At 39.9% G+C, this 22,482-nt stretch overlaps 1 protein-coding gene across 1 annotated transcript in view; it reads right to left on the bottom strand.

Moving 5' to 3' along the window:
* COL22A1 (collagen type XXII alpha 1 chain) overlaps positions 1-22,482 on the bottom strand; it is a 270,579-nt gene that overhangs the window by 50,621 nt on the left and 197,476 nt on the right. Inside the window, exons 42-46 of the mRNA XM_060202364.1 lie at positions 19,485-19,598; positions 19,078-19,131; positions 12,991-13,044; positions 9,450-9,503; positions 3,906-3,959 (exon numbers count right to left, since the gene is read on the bottom strand). Of these exons, the coding sequence (XP_060058347.1) occupies positions 3,906-3,959; positions 9,450-9,503; positions 12,991-13,044; positions 19,078-19,131; positions 19,485-19,598 (330 nt within the window). The remainder of the gene's footprint in view (positions 1-3,905; positions 3,960-9,449; positions 9,504-12,990; positions 13,045-19,077; positions 19,132-19,484; positions 19,599-22,482) is intronic.

Raw genomic sequence — 22,482 nt, 5'->3', positions numbered from 1 at the left:
TTATTGTTTAATATTTGTAAGATTTTCTGTGTTTTATATAATGTGTCTAGGGCTGGAGACATAGCTCAACAGGCAAAGTGCTGACATTTCTGTGTGAGCAGACCAGGTTAAAGCCTGGGCATTACATAGAAGTGCTTTGGCAATGGAATAAACTTCTGTGCTGTGGTATCTCTCCTTATCTCTGTCTCATTGTCTTTTTGTCCCTTCTTTCTCCCTCCCCCCCCCTCTCTCTCTCCCTCTCTTTCTTTTGGAATGACAAGAAAAATGGCCCAGATAGTGAAATCACACATACATGAAGCCTTGGTTTCACACAAAAGATCATGTGTTTATTTAGAGGACCTGAAATATATTTCTTTATAAAGTGCTACTTAAACTCAGTCAAAAATTAGTCACTGAGCCATATGCTATACCTGAAGAAAATTATAGACATTGGCACTACATCATTAAGATATAAAAAGGTTCTTTTTCATAGACTCTGGAAAATCCATGAGTAATGTTTTCTGTTTCCTACTACTCTGTTGAAACCTTTTCTTAGAAAAGATTTACACACTACATGTTCATGTTGGAAGGCTGTCATACTTTAAAAACATATTATACTGTAGGACATTTGAGTTGCCTAAGCATGCTGACACTTAGGTCAATGAAAAATAATAGTAATGAAACAAACAAACAAAAGGTTACTGCTCCTCACATCAAGGTGCCTACAAATGCATTAATAAAGAAGAGATTTTTGTCAACAGGAGACAAGTGTCCCATCATCACTGAGGATTTCTATACCGATAACAGAGTCAACTCAATTCCTTTGTGGATGCTTACTGTTCCCAAAATGCTAGAATTAGAGTACAGGTGATGTTGGGTATGAGTCAGCAAATTCTGACTCTCTGATTATTTATTTACTTTTAATTATCTTTTATTATCTTTATTGGATAGGTTTTCAGAATTCGAGAGGGGAGGGAGTGGTAGAGAGGGAGAGAGACAGAAAGGCACCTGCAACCCTGCTTTACCACTCCCAAAATGTCCCCTTGCAGCTGGAGACTGGGAGCCTGAACTCAGGTCCTTGCACATTGTAACATGTGAGCTCAACACCTGTTTTTTTTTTTATAATATTTTATAGACTACAATGAAGTCTATCAGTTTATATATTGTCTGTGACTCATTTTGCTTCACTCTAGCACAGAGCTGAATATTTGCAACAGAGACCACATAATCCACAAGACTGACATATTTACTATTTAATTCTATTATTTTTCTCATCAGGTGAGTCAAATTTCAATAAGGAGTCACTATGCTTGCTCCTAAAACTATAAGCCTCATTTGTGATTTGCAGTTTGATAATTCATAGGTATCTCCAGAAAATGTAGGTAGAAAAAGAAAACTAATGAGATTTCTGCAAGTTAGGCTAGTTCTTGTAAAATATTTTATAAAGATGAGTCACCATCTAAGCATATAACTACAAAATAGCTATGAACTATTATAAAAATAATAATCTATGATTCTACACAATATACCTTCAAAGGTGTTGATTATATTCTAAAACATCTTTCTGAAAGGCAACAAATAGTAGATATATGCGTGTTTTTTTTCACGGGGACAATGACAAGGAGATGTATTCAGGAGACCTGAAATCAATGTTAAAACATTCAAACTATACCAAGGTTTACTACATGGTTTACAAACTTTAATAAAAAGGGAAATATTCTACCTTAATACATACATATATGTCCATTTGTGTGTTTACTAGTAGTAACTATTTTTAATCTCATTGCTTGCACTAAAATCAACTATATTCAGCTTTGATGTTGCTGGTGAAATTTTAAAACTACAGATAGACTGAAGCACAGGGTCTCCTAGACATAAGATCCCATAAAGGGATCAATATCTTCTATAAGGTGGCTTCATTCTTATGAATACAATGATTTACATCTGAGTCTCAGATCTTATTCTCTTAAGGAAAATAGTCCATTATTGAAGAAATATTTTTCTATCTGAGAATCAATGAAAAGCTGCCTGCAGAATTTTATATATTTTATTCATTTGGGACTTCAGAGGAATTGCACTAGAAGAATTAGTCATATGGCAATCATGAAAGAACTATGTTCCTTTCAATCTTCATATCCCACTTGTACCAACCCAAAACATTCCATACAATGAATAATTATGGTGCAGCAGAAAGAAAACTGAATTGGGCGTTTTCATAACTTTCAATTTGGACCTGTATTTCCTATATGACTTTGGTGAAATAACCTAACCTTACTGGGATTTGTCCTCTTCATCTGAGAAGGATGGAATTGCCCTACATTTTCTCTAAAATGATTTCAATAGGAAGATCCAAAATGGACCAGGACAAGGATGAGCTGGCTGGTAGTCCATATGATGCCAAGTTTCCAGCAGATGGACTGCATCTGACTCTGTCATTGTTGTACCATGTGAACATCACCGAACTGCTCATTTCACTTCTCTGATCTTCATTTTCTTCATTTATAAACAGAGAAAATGAATAATTAAGAACCTGTCTAGCTAATTGGGCAGTCATATGTCATCAGAAATATTAGCATATCATATATTACTTTGAGTGTGCATGTAGTGGCCATTAGCACAGTGCTTACTGAATCAAGCTTCATCTAGAATTTATAGTACTAACGCCAGCCAGCTGTGTTTGGGGCACCATCTTGCAAATGAATATAATTCTGGTTCCTTAAATAAAAACGATGATAGCGATGCCAGTTATGGTTTCCTAACAGTTGAGTAACAATGGTCACTTCTTTCTTTTAATATTTTTATGGGGGGGGGATTCATGGTTACAATAAATACAGTTGTTGGTGCATGTGCACAATTTCTCAGTTTTCTGTAAACCATTCTCCATCCCCAGTCTGTGTCTTCCTCCTCAGTCATGTGCCAAAACCCAAGAGTCCTTCCCTTTCAGCGTTCTTAACGTTGGTGCAATACTCCAAACCCTGTCCAAGTTCTATTCTACTTTGTGTTGCCCCTTTGTGTTCTTATTTCTAAACTTCTGTCTATGAGTGAGATCATCCCTCATTCATCTTTCTGGCTTGTCCCATTGAAGATGATTCCTTCAAAATCCATTCAAGCGGAGATTAAGACAGTAAATTCATCATTCTTAATAGCTGAGTACTATTCCTGGATTATGGAATAGGTCCAGTTCTAGCTATAGGACAGTTTCCCAGACGGTGCTCCACATGGGTAGGGCCAATTTACATTCGCACCAGCAGTACAGGAGGCTTCCCTTACCCTCAAACTCTCTCCAGTATTTGCTGTTTCTATTGTTTCTGATGTACGACATTCCCACAGGGGTGAAGTGGCATCTCATTTTTGTCTTCACTTGCATTTATCTGACAATCAATGTCTTGGAGCAATTCTTCATATGTCTGTTCGCCTTTTGGATCTCTTCACAAATCTCTGTACATATCATCTCCCCACTTTTTTCCCCTGAGTTTGATAAGATCTCTATATATTTTGGTTATTAGCCTTTTACCTAATGTATATCATGTAAAGATTTTCTCCCATTCCGTAAGGAGTCTCTTTGTTTGAGTGTCTCCTTCTTGCTTACATACCAACTGACAACACACTAGACTATTGGAGAGGATTATCTTTAAGACACCTCATGCTCCTGTCCTTGTTCAGAATAGAAGTCACATAATTAAGAAAAATAAGGAAGCAGGTAACTCTATGATTCCTTTGAACTTGTTATAAATTGAATTCTGGAATCAATCACCAGGTCATTTCATCAAAACCCAACCATAAATGATCCTTCCTGAAGACCAGTGAATAGATTCTTGGATAAGCCATGAGAGATAGGGAGAGCAGGGCAGAGATAGTGAGAATTTGGGATTCTAGGAAGGTTTACATCTAGTCTGGGGGCAGATCTTGTCCATTGAGGAACTTACAGGTGGTCCTTGGATTCCTGGAGGTCCAGCAGCTCCTGCAATTCCATCCACTCCCTAAAAATGAGGAAGCAAAGTCAGTTGATGTGTATCTGAAGAGATGGAGAGAACTCACTGTTGTGCATTAAGCAATGAACAGATCTCACATCCTATTCTCCTGCCCAGGTGCCTTATCATATAATGTCTTATCTTACTATGTGCCCTTAACCCAGTGTACCACCACCCACCCCCTGATTTCACAGGTGCTGCTGTCATCTCCATTGGGCTGGACTAATCTCTAGAAATGCAAAGATGCTGGGATGACCACATTCACACATCAAGAAGGGCCAGGACATTCACCAACCAGACATCTCTAGTACAATATTAAACAGCTATACATCCAAGTGGACATTTTCAGCCATTATTTGGAAATATTTCTGGAGAGAAGGCAAGACAATGGACATTTTGATGTATCTTCCAGGAACATCATAACAGATCTGACTACGTCGGCAGGCCATGGATGAAAGAATACATTGTTTGATAAATGTAAAAGGTGAGTCACGCAAAATGAACTCATATGTTCATGCATTATAGCCCTTACAATGCTGTGCCTTTTACCGCCAGTCAAACTTCCATGTAATAGAACTTATATGCTACCCTCCTTTGCCTCTAAACTCAAGTACCAACTTCTCTCTCTCAATTTTTTTAAATATTTATTTACTTACTGGATAGAGACAGCTAGAAATTGAGACAGAAGGGGTAACAGAGGGAGATAGACAGAGAGACACCAACATCACTGCTTCACCACTCACAAAGCTTTCCCCCCTGTAGGTGGGGAAAGGGGGCTTGAACTCCAGTCCTTGTGCAAGGTAACGTGCACTCAACCAGATGCACCACCGCCCAGCCCCTGAAATATCAACTGCTCAATGAGATTTTTTTTTTCTGCTAGCGGACCCTAAACTGAAAGCCCCTTACCCTTCATATCCCCTTTCTGTCATTTATTTTCTCTATAAAGTTGCTATGTGCCTGGCATTCTAACATTTTCTAATTTAGTATTTTTTATTAAGAATTAAAATAGTGGTTTCAAATTGATAACCTGATTGAATTTTAACAGTAGTATTAAATTGTTAATACATTTATAATAATGACTTTTTCTTTGAAATAGTAAATCACCTATAATATTAAACCAGGGAGACCAGAAGCAACTAGTCCTGTCACTATATAAGATACATCCATGTGTAAATAGCATTAAATGACATAAAATATGGTGAGGTTCTGTATGATACAGCAAATCCTAATCATGGGATTTTGTTCTGGCTCCTACGCTATTTAATATTTACATCAATGACCTTCCAGAAACTTCTTCAAGGAAGTTCATCTACACCAATGACATCTGCTGTGCAACTCAGACATCCAAGTTTGACATCCTCGAGGAAACACTCACGAAAGACATGTCTCTGATATCTGATTACTGTAAAAAATGGCGAATAATCCCTAGCACTGCAAAAACGGTATCATCTGTTTTCCATCTACACCATGCCTCGGCCTCGCGTGAGCTTAATGTGCAGCTTGACGATACGAGAATCCGGCATGAAGCCCAGCCAGTCTATCTTGGTGTTACTCTCGACCGCACCCTGTCATTTCACAAACATCTCATAAAAACTGCAGCAAAGGTGGGCGCGAGACATAACATCATGGCAAGACTGGCCAGCTCCTCATGGGGCACGAGCGCTTCCACACTACGATCATCCTCTCTGGCATTATGCTATTCCACTGCAGAATACTGTGCCCCAGTATGGTTCCGTAGCCCCCATGTCCACTTGGTCGATTCCAAATTATATTCCTCCATGAGGATAATTTCTGGAACCATCCGTTCCACCCCGGTTCCATGGATGCCAGTTCTTAGCAACATAGCCCTGCCAGATATTCGTCGGGATGCGGCATCATCTAAGTTCATTTCCCACATCTACACTCGACCAGACCTGCCAATATACGCGGATATCTTCGCCCACCCTGTCCAACACTTGACGTCACGTCATCCAATCTGGTCTCCTACGCCTACACTGAACTTCTCTGTTCCAGTCTCTCGGAAACAGAGTTGGCAGTCAGCTGAAGTAAAGAACAAATACCTCATCACAGACCCCTGCAAGCGTCAGCCCGGCTTTGACCTAGCACGTTATGATTGGGCCCTCCTCAGTCGCTATCGAACAGGCCATGGCCAGTGCGCTGCTATGTTCCATCGCTGGGGAGCCAGAGACAACCCGAACTGCCCCTGTGGCTACAGACAGACTATGACCCACATAGTCAACGACTGCCACCTCTCCAGACTCAAAGGAGGTCTAGAAACTTTACATCAGGCTCAACCTGACGCTGTTGACTGGCTACGGAAGAAGGGCAAACGCTAGAAGTAGAAGAAGAACCAAATAACTTGGTTATAATAATAACTATCTAGTGCCTTCTTAAACTTTAAGGCAGCAGGAATTTTCCCCATTCTCTACATAGCCCATATTTCCCCTAGTCCTGGAACCTCTGGAGAGTGACCAGTTTTCCTGCACATTTCTCTCCATCCAGACCATTTGATACTGCATCTGCTGAGCTCAAGCACATCAGTGCAACCAGTATCACTTCAACATGTTTCATTTAGGACGGTGTCCAGAGATGCCAGGTGTGGGAGGTCAACCCTTCAGCTCCATTACTCTGATGAGATCTTTCCTAGTTCATAGGACTCCTTAATTCCATTTAAGGTGGCACACTTCCTAACGATGCCACAGAACCTAGATATAGACCAGGGCCAGGAGACAGAGTGCGTGTGCACATGTATCCATAAGTTAGGGGGAAATATACACCTTAAAGTAAAAGTGCACAACTTCACGGTGACTCAATAAGTGCAGCAAGCAAGTAGAAAGACCTATATAAGACACCGTAAAGTACTTAATCAAATAGTTACTACTTAGACCTAGATAGCCTCCTCACCTATTTCCAATTTTATTTCCCTCAATCACTCCAGGGCTAAATTTGTCAGACAAAGTAAGGACTACAAAAGCCGGATGCAGGCAAGAGAGTAGCATACAGGAAACCAAGAGAGGAAACACTTCAGATAACTATGAAAAAAGCAAACAAGCGCTTAAGGTACTTCATTGATACACTTCCTATAGCTTCTGTCTAGTCTCTCGTGTAGACCTACTGTGTGCTTGTGTTTTTTGTAGGTGCTGCAAAGTTTTAGGAATCCACAAATGACTATACCATGAGCTTGGACCTGATAGAAGACTGACCTAGATGTAGAAGGTATGTCTTATTTACCAGGTAAAACAAACTCTATAGGTCTACATATCATCTAGTTGTTTCCATGTATTTTATTGACAATGATGGAGTAAATGTTCATGAAATAAAGGGATAGTGACTGCATTTCAACAATCAGTCCAAAGTTCACTTGAGTTTCTGCAGGGCAAGACTGAATCCTAATCAAACCCTAATGGTGTTTCTACTGAAAATCCGGATTTTTTTTTTACATAATTCTGCCAAAAGCTTTTGTATCTTTGATTCTAGAATGAGATGTAGTTGGAATTAAGTTCTCTTCTACAGGTAGAGAATAGGGGACACATTTTATCTGAAAGAATAATGCTGACTGAACATCCAAATAGACACCAAAAGAAAAGAGTCTTGTCTGCTTCATATCTGCATCACAGACCTAGCAAAGGGTCTAGCATGCTATTGATAATAAGAACACAAAATATATAGAGATGGCCAGAAGAATTAATTTCCTTCTCTGGAGTTGTTTTTGCATGGTGAATTGCTTAACCTGGACATTCAACTGACTCATCATCTATTCATAAAGATAATTAATAATACAAGGCATGATACAAAGTCAACTCTTAATAAACATCTGCTGAATGAATTGAAGTCATTAATCAATTGGAGACAGACAAGCTGGCTTCTGATTGTGATTGCTTCTGAATCTCAGACTCATAATCAAGCATGTGAATAAGTGAAACCAGGAGCTATTTCTTGCAGTTGTTATAATGATCTAAGTTGCAGAAATCTCCAGCGAGAAGAGAATGAGTTATCATGTGCACTGGAGATGCAGTATGGATTTCAGAATCACCTAGGTGGGCTTGGGATAGAGCTTTAACGTAACAGTTATTATCTGAGTTCCTTAGCAGTTATGCTGCACAAGAAAGCTGATCCTATAACTCCTTGGAAATATTCGTGACTAAACAGGATTTTTGATATACAATTATGTCACTCATTCCCATTACCCATCCTATTGCCATGTTTACAATGGTTTTTTGATGATTATCAGATGCTATGACATCCAGCAATGGATGTATGTGCGATGCAAAGCAATTTCCTGTGAACAAGGCAGATTTGGGACAGCAGTCAATTGTGGATGCAAAGCTGAAAAACATGTTCTCAGCAAAGGCACTTAAAGAATGGGGGAAGGAAGTGAGCTAAGCATCAGTGTTTCTTAAAGGGAGCTCTCCTGAAAACTGGAGTAGCATTTAATACTTTTGTAGATGATTTAATGAATGAGTTTGCTGTAGAAGTCAGACATAATATGAAAGACTGCCCTCCACACAAAACATTCAGTTGAGTGAGACATATTTTATTTATTTTTAAAAATAAGTTTTATTATTAAATCATTCATTACAAAATTATAAGATTACAGTGTATCTTTCCACACCACACTCACCACCAAAGTTCCAACCCTCCCACCTCCCAAAGATAACCACCATAGTTCTCACAAGTCTTACAGTTTCCTTGCTTCTGTTTTGTTTGGGTTTTCTTTTTTTTGGGGGGTGGAAGTTAATGTAAATCAGATCTCTAGGTTCCAAATATGAGTGAGAAAATATTGTAGTTGTATTTCAGCTCTCATGTCACTACGCATAATCACCTCTAGTTGAATACATTTCATCCCAAAGGACACAATATCATCTTTTTTTTTTTGAATATAGAGTAGTATTCCATGGAATATACATCCTGTAATTTCTTTAGCCAGTCATCTGATGATGGGCATTTAGGCTGTTTCAACTCTTTGGCTATTGTGAATAATGCAGCTATGAACATAGAGGTCTACATGTTGCTACTAATTAGTGTTTGAGAGTCCACTGGATAAACTAAGAGTGAAACTGAGGAGGAGAAACAGGAAAAGAGAAAGATAGACACCTGCAGACTTGCTTCACCACTTGTGAAATGACCTCCCCTGCAGGTGGGAAACTGGGGGCTCAAACTGGGACGGATCCTTGTGATTAGTACTATGTGTGCTTAACCCAGTACGCCACAGCCCAGCATCCCAAAATTCTAACAGTACAATTCTTCCAATATTCCCATCCCTCCAGATGGAATTAAACAGCAACAGTAAAGCAAGCCTGTCCATTTTGTCAACTAGTATATTATGAGAGTATTAACAACATTCTATTTGAAACCACTCATGCCTCTCTGCACTGTCCTCTAGATGGCCGGAGACTCCAACTTTTGCCCATTCCCTGGCACCTTTATTCTGTCAACCCACCTCTAAGGTGTATTCAGTATCGAGATCAAAAGAAGAAGGAATTAAAAACTATTACTTACTGGTGGCCCAGGGTTCCCTGGAGGCCCCATGAAACCTGGAACTCCAGGATGACCCTAAGGAAAATACAAGAAGTTTTGTCAAATAACTCACTAACAGCTTTTCATTTTCTGTAATAACCACATTTCAGGCAACAGTTCAAAATCTGCCTTCTAACATCAAAAACAATTTTGGATAATTATGTTATTATGAATATACTTCACTGATGTTTCAATAAGTTGAGGCAATGCCTGACAAATGGTTTAAAAAAATAATACCCTAAAGAAGGGCATGTTGAAGAGTAAGGAAGACTAAGGAAGAAGGCTTGGGAAATAACTAAGTATATAGATAGAAAAAAAAAGAGTGGTCTTAATAGGTGAAGGTGTGTAGCTTGCTAAGAAGTACATGGGGGCTCTTGTGTGACAATTTCATTTTTATGTATTTTTTTGTATTTGATGTATTTGAAGTTCCCTATAATAAAATCTTAATAAATATACACACAAATAATATGTACACAATGGAAATTGTTGGTTAACTAAATGATGGTATTCATAATAAGATAAAAATAACTTCAGTTATTTTAAGAAATTTGTGTCTCCTTAGGGGTAACAGTCAGGTATATATAATGTAATGAGTTTCGCACAAACTTCAGTGTGTTGTATCTCTTTAGTATAATAATGTTTAAAAAAGACATTATGAAATAAATTACTTCCCTCTCTTCCACTTCCACCCCCTGCCACTGGAAACACAAGCTGTACCATTCGGCGTGGAGTGCACTCCTTGTGACAACTTATACTTGTAAAGATAATTCAAACATATTTTGTTTTTCCAAATATAGATGGAATTTTGGCTGCAAACGTCATTCAGACCTTGAGCAGAGAGAGCTTTGAGCTGTCTCTAGAATGCCTCACTCCATCCATGAACTGAGGTTAAGAGCCCGTCCATCACTCATTGTGTTCCTCAATGCCTGGGTTGGAACTGGTTTACAATAAGGACTGACTCTGAGAGATGAATAGAGAAATGAACTCAAATAACTACACAAAAGTAAGTAAATAAGTAAGCTATATATCCTAATCTCTTCTGACAGCATTACTGTTACCCACCTTGATAATCTTTAGAAGAAACATTGTATATAATTGGCCAAAATATATATATCAACTAAGAGACTATCATTGTCCCTATAAGGATCATCAAACAAGTAGATGCAGTAAAATTTAAGGTTAACTTTGACCCCACTAAAAACCAAAGTGTATTTCTTCCCTAATTTGAGGCCAAACCCCATAAACTTAATACCAGTTTGGATACAAAAGATGACATTCAATGCTTTCACAACTGGAAGAAAGTTGAAACTCATCAGATTAAAAAAAAAAAAAAAAACTACAAAATATGGATAAGTGCAAGAGACTGGCAGACTTCAATAATGGCCTTTTTGGCAATTACCAGATCACTCCATCATCTGGGGCCCTAGTAATGGGATCCTTGGATTATCATATAGATAATATGGGCCTAGACCTCTAATAGACCCCTCTATCCACCAGCACTGGTCACTTCCTTCAGGAACATCATAATAAACTCTCATGTGGGTTTCTCCAGGACCTTGCCCTCACTAGAAAGTAGCTATGGAAGGGACTCTGAAGAGAGGCTGGATCAGCCTACTATGCCACCAGGAAGACTAATTCTGAAATAAGTGAAGCCAACAATGTTCCCAGCCTTGACCATGGTCTTTGAGCTCAGACTAACAGGGACTGGGAGGTTACACAGGCTTCTGTGCTAAATATGAACAGATATGAGCCCTGGGTCAGATTGATGGGGTAAAATGTTATCTGTATTTCTGTATTTTCTTTGAGTTTGGTAGCTACTCTTCTGCCCTAATCCAGCATTCTAGCCCTATTCTTGATTCTGACACTATCTTTCCAGACTATTTTAGTCCACCTGCATGTTAGTTATCAAGTTCAAGCAAATATTACTAAAGTCATAGGCCACTAGGAACATACCTAAAATAGATTTCCTAGCTTCTTTCCACCCTAAGATTCCTGTCTCATCTGATCGATTCCTACTTTATGGTTTCTGTTTATTAAACACTTTTTCCTGCTTTATATCTTACCACCTTTCAGCCACCAAATTGCAGATGCTACAATGACTCCATATAGACCTCGCTGGACAGACGACCTCATCAGTGTTCCCCTGGACATCACCTCTCCAGAGCCCTACCCCAATAGGGAAAGATAGAGATGGTCTGGGGATGTGGATCACTCTGTCAGCATCCATGTTCAGCAGAGAAGCAATCACAGAAACCACTATTCCCACCTTCTGCACCCCATAAAGAATTTTGGCACAATGGTCAGTTTAAAATGGCCAGAAAGTCTCCAAGATGAGGAGTTGCCACTGAGGATTCGATTGCAGCATTGTGTAGAAGATGATAAGGAGGTAGAATTCAGGTCGTAGGGAAGAAGGGCATGTCATCATCGGTACCATCTTACAATGCAACTGAATGACTTGTTCATCAGCACAGGGTAAGCACTGAGCAGAGAGGAGTATCTCCAGGGTGTTTCATCTATCAAAATAGGAGCTGACATTAGGTGCTTGAGAAATTATAGACTAGTGGAAATAAATAAGGGGGCACTGTGTAATGGATAATTATCGTTTCCGGGAACAGAAAGTAAAACGAGTCAAGAAAAGAAAAAAAAAGAGTTAAGAAAAGAAAAACAGAAATTGAAGAGTCAAGGGAATGTTCAAAGTGAGAAATGGAAAAAACAAAGAAGCAGATGACTCAGATAACTCATGGCAAGTAATATGTCAACGAACAAAGGAAATAAGATGGAACTTATATAAACAATGAAATACAAAAATCTACTTTGGGCAAAACAACAGGCAAGAAACAATGTCATAAATGGTAGAATGGGGAGTCGAGCAGTAGCACAGTGCGAGTTAAGCACAGGTGACACAAAATGCAAGGACAGGCTAAGGATCCGGGTTCGAGCCCCAGGCTCCCCACCTGCAAGGGAGTCACTTTACAAGTGGTGAAGCAGGTCTGCAGGTGTCTATCTTTCTCTCCCCCTCTCTGTCTTCCCCTCCCCTCTCCATTCCTCTCTGTCCTATCCAACAACAACAACATTAATAATTACTACAACAATAAAACAACAAGGACAACAAAAGGGAATAAATAAATTTTTTTTTAAAATTTCCTCACTAAGGGGGTCGGGCTGTAGTGAAGTAGGTTAAACACACATGGTGTAAAGCCAAAGGACCAGCTCAGGAATCATGGTTCGAGCCCCTGGCCCCCCACCTGTAGGGGGGGAGGTCACTTTGCAGTCATGAAGCAGGTCTGCAGGTGTCTATCTTTCTCTCCCCCTCTCTGCCTTCCCTTCCTCTCTCCATTTCTCTCTGTCTTATCCACCAACAATGACATCAATAATAACAACAATAATAACTACAACAATAAAACAACAAGGGCAACAAAAAGGGAATAAATTAATACATATTTTTTAAAAATAAATGGTAGTATGAAGACAGCTAAAGAGAAACAGTGAAGATTTTTCATGCTATCACAAAGTAAATGTTTACCTGGTCTCCTTTCTGGCCAGCCTCACCGTCTGCACCATGCTCTCCTTTAACACCCTTTGAGAAAAGTAAAAAAGAAAGAAAATTATTGGTAAGTTTTCAAGAGATAAACATACACAAATATAGACAGTTATAAAAATAATAGCCAACACATATCTGTGACCTTGGGAGAATGACTGCAGTTTCCAATGGAGGGAATAAGGAGACAGAACTCTGCTGGTGGAAATGGTGTGGAATTATACCCCTGTTACCTTACCATTTTGTAAATCAATAATAAGTCACTAATCAATTTAAACTAATCTTTTAAAAAATGCCAGAACTGTATTGCAAAAGAAAAAAAAGTTTTATGCATGTATTCACTCATTCTTTTATTTATTCATTCATTATTCCTCATCTCATTCTCAAGTTCCTGCTACAGACATGGCATGGTATCAGCAGACAGAAGTAACCCTGAGGCCTAGTCAAGGACTTTGGGATGAAATGACTTAATTGAGATATGAGGTACTGGGTGGGAGACAGCAAAAACAGTGCTAGGAAGACAACCAGAGCCTGCTTCTGGACGCCAGCCCTTGAGTCTAGATTGAATTGTGGACACTGGGAACCACTAGAAGGGTGTCCGACTGTCCCAGATTTCAGAAGGATTTATTTGGCTCAAGAAGAAAGTAGACCAGAAAGTCCAAGATGTAAAGAGAAACTAAGATGTTATAAATAGGAGGGAAGGGAGAATCCATAGTCTCTGCAGATATTCAGAGGGGTAAGACAAAGGCAACATTTCATAGTGAGCCAAGGAGGAAGATTCTTTTCATGTGCTCCTCACTTGACTCTTTCCCTTATTTGCTTTGGGTCTTAGGTCAGGTCACTTAAGTTCTAGGCTGCTTTGCATCTACATGAGCTAAAAGAAAAAACAATATATAATGATGGGTTGAGGAGATAGCATGATAGTTATATAAAAGACTTTCAGGCCTGAGGCTCCAGGCTCCCAGGTTCAATCCCCAGCCTCCCCATAAGCCAGAGCTGAACAGGGCTCTGCTGTTTCTGTCTTTCTTGTTGTATCTCTCTATAATAAAATAAATAAGATAAAATAAAAATAAAAGGTTAAGTGAGGGGAGTCGGGCTGTAGCGCAGCGGGTTAAGCGCAGGTGGCGCAAAGCACAAGGATCGGCATAAGGATCCCGGTTCGAACCCCGGCTCCCCACCTTCAGGGGAGTCACTTCACAGGCGGTGAAGCAGGCCTGCAGGTGTCTTATCTTTCTCTCCTCCTCTCTGTCTTCCCCTCCTCTCTCCATTTCTCTCTGCCCTATCCAACAACAACAACAATAATAACTACAACAATAAAACAATAAGGGCAACAAAAGGGAATAAATAAATAAAATAAATATTTAAAAAAGTATAAGGTTAAGTGAGATAAGCCCCCCCCCAAAAAAGAACAGATACCAGATGATCTCACCTATAGGTGGAATTTAAGAAATAAGAGCAGAAAAGGAAAATACAATGTGAAACTTGGATTGGGAGGGTGAATTACACCATAACAAGAGACCCTACACAGGGAGGGGGAGGAATGGGATGGATAGGGCTTTGGAAGGCTCGTGTATAATGGTGGAAAGGATTGCTGACAGTGGTGAGGCTGTTCTGCCCCAGGGAGATAAGAAATTGTACCCGCGTGTCCATCACTGTGCTGGAAACCAATGATCCTACAGCAAAATAATAATTAATAAAGATGCCAAACACCCAAAAGATTGTTTTTTAGTACAGATTAACTTTGAAAGTAACATTCAAAAGCCAAAGTATCTCTCAACCCACTTTAATTCTTCACTTACAGTACTGAACACATAGATTCTTGTAAAATGCTATTAAACACAAAACATTGCAGTCCCTTTTGAAAATGCATTATGCAAGAAAAACAGCTTGTTTGCAGTCCATCTTGACACTGACTCCAGTCCTCTCACTGCTCCTAGCTGTGCATCTCCCAGCAGATCAACTCCCTCTTTGCTCAATTTGTTCATTCAGAAAGTGATGGATGAAGGGGCGCTGCTCAGTCTAGAAGGGCCCTTCCAAATCTATACCTCTGCAGTTCTAGCCCTGAAACATTATTTCTGTCCCTCTGCCTCTCCAGACTGTTGTTCTATATATATAGTTCAGCATGATGATGGCTACATAATTAAAAGCTCTATTTCCTTGAGACACATTGAGAGACTTAGATGAGTGAGTGCCTGCAAAATGACAAATGGCATTGTTTAGAAGAGAAAAAAAATGGTTCAAATGGTAAAAGCATTTGTGCGACCAATCCAATTGTTCATATAATTACTTCTGGGTTTTTAAATATATAAAGCAGCACACTGCCTGCAGACCATGAGACATCAATGAAAGGAAGTAACAAAATAATGCACTGCTGCTCTGACATTTAGGACAATTGCTTTAAAAGTAAATGGTTTCTCTTTAAATTTGAGTCCTCAGGGCTCAGAATGGATTCAGCTCTCATCTCACAACGATGAAAATGTCAGGAGCTCAAGGATCTCCACAGTTGTCCTTGTCTCCTTCTCTGCTGCAGCTGGGGATCAAAGCAAACATAGCCGCCCCCAAGCCTGATTCACTTCCTTCCAGAAGAGGACTGACATTTACAGAGAGTCCAGACTCTGCCAAGTACTCTGGCAGGGTTTTCTACATGAGATGCCACTTCATGCATTTCTTTATGTCTTGGGCTGATGAAAAAGTATATGCATATATCTATCTAATTTAGCCATGAAGCCTACTCTGGGTAGGAACTATTACCAGAACATATTAATAAGAAATATGAAGACCAGAGGTTAAGTTTGAAAACTAATACAGATATTTTTTATATCCAAGGTGACTCTCCCTACTCAAGGTACTTTTTTTAAAAGTTTTTTTTTTTTTTCCCTAGGTCACAATGTCTTGATTTTCTGCTTGTACAAGGTTAAGAGCACTGGATTTACAGTTTGGAACTCTGACTGACCATGTTCCAGGAAGCTTCATTAGCCTTGGAATCTAGCAATCAACAAAGCAATTAACAAAAGTCTGCCCCCAAGGAATTTATATTACAGGAATTCTATTAATTTAAATATTAGCTCAATTCTCTTCAGAAAGCCATTGTAAGGGTTTTTCCCTGTTGAAAATAAGGGAAGAGATTCTCTCCCCAACTACCCTCTCCCTTTTTCTCAAGTTTTTATTAGATAGGACAGAGAGAAACTGAGAAAGAATGAGGAGATAGAGAGAGGGAGAAAAAGACACCAGCAAACCTGCTTCACCACTTGTGATGCAAACCCCCTGCAGGTGGGGAGTAGGGCTTGAACCCGGGTCCTTGCACCTGGTAATATGTGTGCTCAGGCCCCTACCCCCTATTTTCAGAGAACTTACTTTGGGGGGCAGTATTTACAACTTAACAGAAATAATAACCAAATCATCACATGATTAAAAGCTGGGAACAATGGCAAAAAATGTATTTAATAGTAGTGCAACATTCTTAAACATGAAGCTTTTCAGAGGAAAAAAAAAATTCAACTGATTTCAGCATTCCTCATTTGAATGCCCAGGTCTCAACATTTCCCAGAAAAAAGTTATATAAATAATTTAACCAAAAAATCCAGATTATACTCATAACAAAGCCTCTAAATCCCTAGAACAGTTTAAGGCTGGACTTTGCAAACATCTTTACAAAAAATATTGCAGGCTTCATCATGACTTAGGGCCATACAGCTTCTGGTGATATCACTTATGAGATCTAGGGCTGTTGTTTACTATGTTAGTTTGGTCTAGTCTGACGGTGCCTTGATGTCCACATTCAGAATGAGACTTGTTGCGTGGACCATGTCACATAACTATGCATGCGCGCTGACTGTGTGAACACAATTGTAAGCAAGGTGTGAGAATAGTGGTGAAAGAGTCAGCAGTGGAAGTGTCAGCATTGTTAACCATTGTAACAGGGGCATTCAGCTTCAAGAGCCTTGAATGCTGTGCTTCAGAATTCGAGAGGGTGGGAAGCCACACTTGAGTTCTGCTGAGCTCTCTGAAGACAAGAGAGTCCTGTGAGTCTATGGAATGAGGGACAGAGAGATAGTTTATGCAGTTGAGTATGTACCTTGCTACGTGGGAGGCCCTGGGTTTGAGTACTGACTTCACATGGGGAGCTCCATGGGTGACATTGAAGGAGCTCAAAAAATGGTTGTGCCATGGTTTTTCTGTCTCTGTTTGTCTCTTCCTCTTTCCTCTTTCCCCTTTCTCTAACTTTAAAATAATGAGTGGGAAAAAAATCAAGCTAGAGAGGCTTCTCAAAGGTGATCTCATGCGTAGGTGATGCCTGGGTGCTCCATTCGAAACACACACACTATGGGGTAGGAGAAAGCATAATGAGCATAATGGTTATGCAGAAAGACCTCCAAGCTTCAGGTTGCAAAGCCCCAAGTTCAACTCTCTGTACCACTATAAGCCAGAGCTGAGTAGTGCTCTAGTAAAAAAAAAAAAAAGCATATGTGCTATATACAGTCACATGCATGTTCTGTACATACACACATGTTAAATGCATGTACATATACATGCATACACACATGAGGACTGGATAAAATAATCGAAGATACTGTAATGCCTGATACAGCCCAGACATGCAAATGTAATGCAAATTCTGTCTTCCAAAAATTACCTAATTAGATTCCACTGACAATATTTTTATTCTTTTAAAAAAAATTTATTTATAAAAAGGAAATACTGGGAGTCTGGTGGTAGTGCATGAGGTACAAAGCACTAGGACCAGTGTAAGGATCCCGGTTCAAGTCCCTGGCTCCCCGCCTACAGGGGGTTCACTTCACAAGCAGTGAAGCAGGTCTACAAGTGTCTATCTTTCTCTCCCCTCTCTGTCTTCTCCTCTCTCCATTTCTCTCTGTCCTATCCAACAATGACATCAATAACAACAACAATAATAATGACAACAATAAAACTACAAGACAAAAAAAGGAAGGAGGGGAAAAGGAGAGTGGAGGGAAGAGGTAGAGAGAAACAAGTTCCTCTCACAATGGGTAGGACACCCGATCACCTAGCAATGGAAAAAACAACAGTTAATTTTGGTCAACCTGAAGAAGGTGGATAGGAAAGGGATATATGTATATAATAATAGTAGTAATAAAGTAAAATAGAGTAGAAAACCCCTAAGAGTCAGTCTACAGCTTGGACTGCTCTGATTGGCTGTAGGCAGCCTGAGCAAAGACAGCCAGTTGTAAGAAGTATAAAAAAAAAAAACCCTCCAAGTAGTCTTTCCCAGGGAGGTATGAGGCTCTGATTGTTCAGGTATTTTGTTACTCAACTAGAGCTCCAGCCACTTAAATAAAAGAGAAGTTAAAGGAAGAGGGTTGGAATGACACCCCTGATGAGCCAGGAATCTTGGTAAAGAAAATAGCTCAGCAGGAAGCCTAGGGGCTAGTTCTGGGGTGGGGGAAGTAAGCTCAGAAATAATCAAAAGATTTTCCTTTGCCCCTCTGGCCTGTTTGTCAGCCCAAGAGAGAGTTATGGGACTGTATTTTGGTGTGACTCGGACAAGCCCATGTTCACGCTCCTACAGACAGCCCAGTGTCATACCCTATCCACAGAATCCTGGGTTGCAAGCTGCTGCCTCTTGGAGCTCATGGCAGCTGCTGCTCCAAAGTCGCCATCTTGACTCCACCTCCAGTTATTATTGTTTATTGTTCTTTATCACTAGTGGTAAAATCAAAGTCTAGAGAAGTCAAGAATTTTATTTAAAGTATATAGCTCTGAAGATTCAATTCAGGGTTGGGACTTCAATCTCAGCTACCTGGCTGCAAATGTTATGTCTTCACTAGTAAGTACCATTCTCCCCTACCTAGAACTTATTTAATATATATATTTTCTTTCATCACTCGGGATTCTGTGGATAAACAACCTGAAACACAACAGTTTGAAATGTTTTTGCCCAACGACATCCAGATACTAAAAGCATGGTTAAGACTTTCAACTTGGGCTTTTTAATTTTAAAACCATTATTATTTTACATAAAATATCACTTTTTCTCAAACTTAGCCAGTGAGGTGAGCAAATATATACATAAGAGATTTAGGAAAACTCACTGACCTGTGGTCCAGCTGTTCCTGGAGGTCCAGGGAGACCTCTAGGCCCAGCATCTCCCTGTGATAGGAACAAAGAAATAAAGAAATAAAATTAAGAGTTATCAGTCAGCCATTATCTTATACATCTTTTGATTGATTTTCCACTGTGATTTCTATGTCACTACCCCAAATTCAAGCAGGAACAAATGATATAAGCAAGTGGTGGGAATGAATGAGGCTACAACCCACAACTGATGGGGAAAGTTGGTGTGGCAGGCCATCCTTAAGGTGATTAAAAGGACCCTTCCTTCCATGTTTTTTTTACACTTGATCCAGTTCTTCCTGAGAGGTGAGTACCATGGAGACAGTGATAAGACCTTCAAGGTGAATTTTGTTTCAATGAAAGATATGAAACTTCCTCTTAGTCCTTACCTTTTTCCCTTCCGTGCCTTCTCTTCCTGGCTTTCCCTGAAGACCTTTGTCCCCTTTGAAACCTGGAAGACCCGGGAGGCCTGGGGGGCCAGGAGGGCAGTCATTGCACACGTCCTGAGACAGACAGACAGAGAGAGATCAATGTTACAGTGGCCCAGAGTTCTTACCTCTCCAGTTCTTCAGACATGAGGATGCCAGCAAATTATGGAAAAACAACAGGGTGACTGGAGTCTCACCTGGATACACTGCATCAGACTTTGATCATTCTTGCACTTAGATATATTAGATTTTAGTGGTGCTGAGATATATGAATTATTATAATCTCATTCTTCCTTTCTACTAGTGGCTAGACATATTGCTAAGAGTTCAAGTCTAAAACAACAATGTCAAAAGTATGCACTGCAATATCTGAACATCTAAAAACACTGGTCGTCTGTAGACTTAATGGAAACATTGTGTATTATTAAATAAAGCAAGTTCATCATCTTAGGCTTGAAGCAAACAAAGCTAGAAGCAGAGTCCCCTGCCTTGTGAGCTTTTGCCTAAGTGGTTTCTGAACAAAGAAGCAGAATTGGAAAGCATCAGGCAAACACTATCGGTACTTCTTTGAGGTGAGACACAACACACAACAAACTTGCCATTTAATAAATGTTGCCTGGAATTGAACTTTGCTCTGCTTCTTTGAGCCACATCAGTGCTTTCTCTGGAGTGATGTAAGTTCTCTCAGCCCAGGAAGTATATCTCTAATCTGTTTCTGCCATTCCTAGTGCCTAGGGTTTGGATAGCATGTGCCAAATGCAACTTGCAGGCTTAAATACACACTAGCCTATGCTATGCCCAGAGTCTTAGGTGATGTCTTCTATGTCCTTATTTCCAACTTCCCCTTCTTCTTTCTCTCTTTTATTCTTGAGATGAGGATTAAATGAGGTAGTTGAAAGAAGGCACTTAGAACAGTGACAGACAGTTCCCTGTGTACTTGATGGTTTTTATTAATTCATATAATCACACAGTGATTCCCTCAATGTGAAAGGACTAGCAAAACAACCACACTGTTAAGACACTGTGACTTTCTGCTTTGAGAATGTGTGGTGAGGAGTTCACAGGTAAATTGTGTGAGCTGACACAGAATGAATGCATTAGCCATGACCTTTTTAATGCTCCACTAGCGGGAACTGCAAAGACGCAGAAACTGGGCTTGTTCATGCCAGCGAGGTGATGTCTCAGGAGATATGGCATCTCTCTTGGTCTCAAATTCAGGATGAGTTTGTCTGTCACAAATGCAACTATGAAATGGCTTACTTCCTTCTATTGCTTCACTTGTTAGTCAACATTTGAAGGTTCTTTAGAAGTATCTAAGCTACCACCCTGACTTCCCTGGACAGACTTCCCACCACTGTGTCCTGGATCCCCACCTCCCCGGAGCCCTGCCCACAAGGCAAAGACAGAAACAGGATGGGGCTATGGATCCACCTGCTAATGCCCATATCTAGCAGAGAAGAAATTACAGAAGCCAGACCTTCCACCTTCTGCACCCCATAATGACCCTGGGTCCATACCCCCAGAAGGATAAAGAATAGGGAAGCTGTCAGGGGAGGGGATGGGATATTTGTTGGTCTGCTTCTAAATTCTGCTTCTAAGACCCCTTCTGTTGCATTGCTTGTTGTCTATTTACATCATCATTGTTTTGCCTGCACTGGTTTAATCCCCACTGGTTCATGTGCTTTTTCCTTCTCCCCACCCCCTATCCTACGTACTTCCTCTTCCTGACACTTCCGCCTCAGGAGGTATGTATAGGACAGGAATGTGATTAGAGCTAGCTAGCTTGCACTGCATTCCTCATCAATAAAGACTGAACTGTGTCCCACTCAGCCATGAGTCCCTGGTCATCTCTCACCCACCCGCGAAGCTAGCTGGCAGATACTGAGCTCTGGTGACGGGAACTGTGTGGAATTGTACCCTCTTATCCTATGGTCTCGTCAGTGTTTTCATTTTATAAATAAATTTTTTTTTAAAAAAGGAAAAAGAAAATCTCTAAAGTTTGATGCATTCTTTCCATGTTTACTTATCTCCCAGTCTAAAAAAAAAAAAGAAGAAGAACTGTAAACAATATTTGTTCTTATTTAAAAAAACAAAAAACAAAACTACAGGTGGGGATCAAGGGCTTAAACCTGGGTCCTTGTGCACTGCAGTGTATGAAGTTAACTAGGTGTGCCACCACCTAGCCCCCTTATATTTAGTTTAGACATTAGCTGAGACATCACCTTTCAAAGAAAACATACATGTTTCTTTTTTTAGACTGAAAGTCAGAGGTAGACATTGAAAGACACCATAGTTGCAATGCTTCCTTTAGTGCAAGGGGGCCAGGCTCAGGCTTGGGTCACACACATGGCAAGGCGGCATTTGTACCATCTTGCAGCCCTCCAGTCGACACATTTGGTCAGTGGCTGTTCTATTAAAGGAATGATATCCCATTTCCTGCATGTGGTAAGCTCTCAAAAAAATGTTGTTATAATTCTGTCAAGAAACTGAAGGTGAATATGCTTAGTGAAGTAAGAAGGTCAGAGACAACCACTGCAGTTTTACTTATTTGTGTAGTATACAGAATTGAAATACATAAATCTGCAAAAACAAACAAATAAATAAATCAATAAAAGTGGCTACCTTGGATGGAGCTTGAAGAAATCATGTTAAGTGAAATAAGTCAGAAACAGAAGGATGAATAGGGGATGATCTCAACCTCAGACAGAAGTTGAAAAACAAGATCAGAAGAGCAAGTAGAACCTGAACTGGAATTGATGTATTGCACCAAAGTAAATGACTCAGGGGTGGGTGGGGGGGAGAATACAGGTCCAAAAAGGATGACGGAGGACTTAGTGAGGGCTGTATTGTTATGTGGAAAACTGAGAAATGTTATGCATGTACAGACTATTATATTTACTGACGAATGTAAAACATTAATCTCCCAATAAAGAAAATTTTTTTAAAAAGTAGCTACATT

The sequence above is a fragment of the Erinaceus europaeus genome, chromosome 1 (genome assembly GCF_950295315.1).
Source record: "Erinaceus europaeus chromosome 1, mEriEur2.1, whole genome shotgun sequence".
Lineage (NCBI taxonomy): Eukaryota > Metazoa > Chordata > Mammalia > Eulipotyphla > Erinaceidae > Erinaceus > Erinaceus europaeus.
The sequence above is the reverse complement of the archived record's forward strand: the minus strand, read 5'-3'. Positions and strand labels throughout refer to the sequence as shown.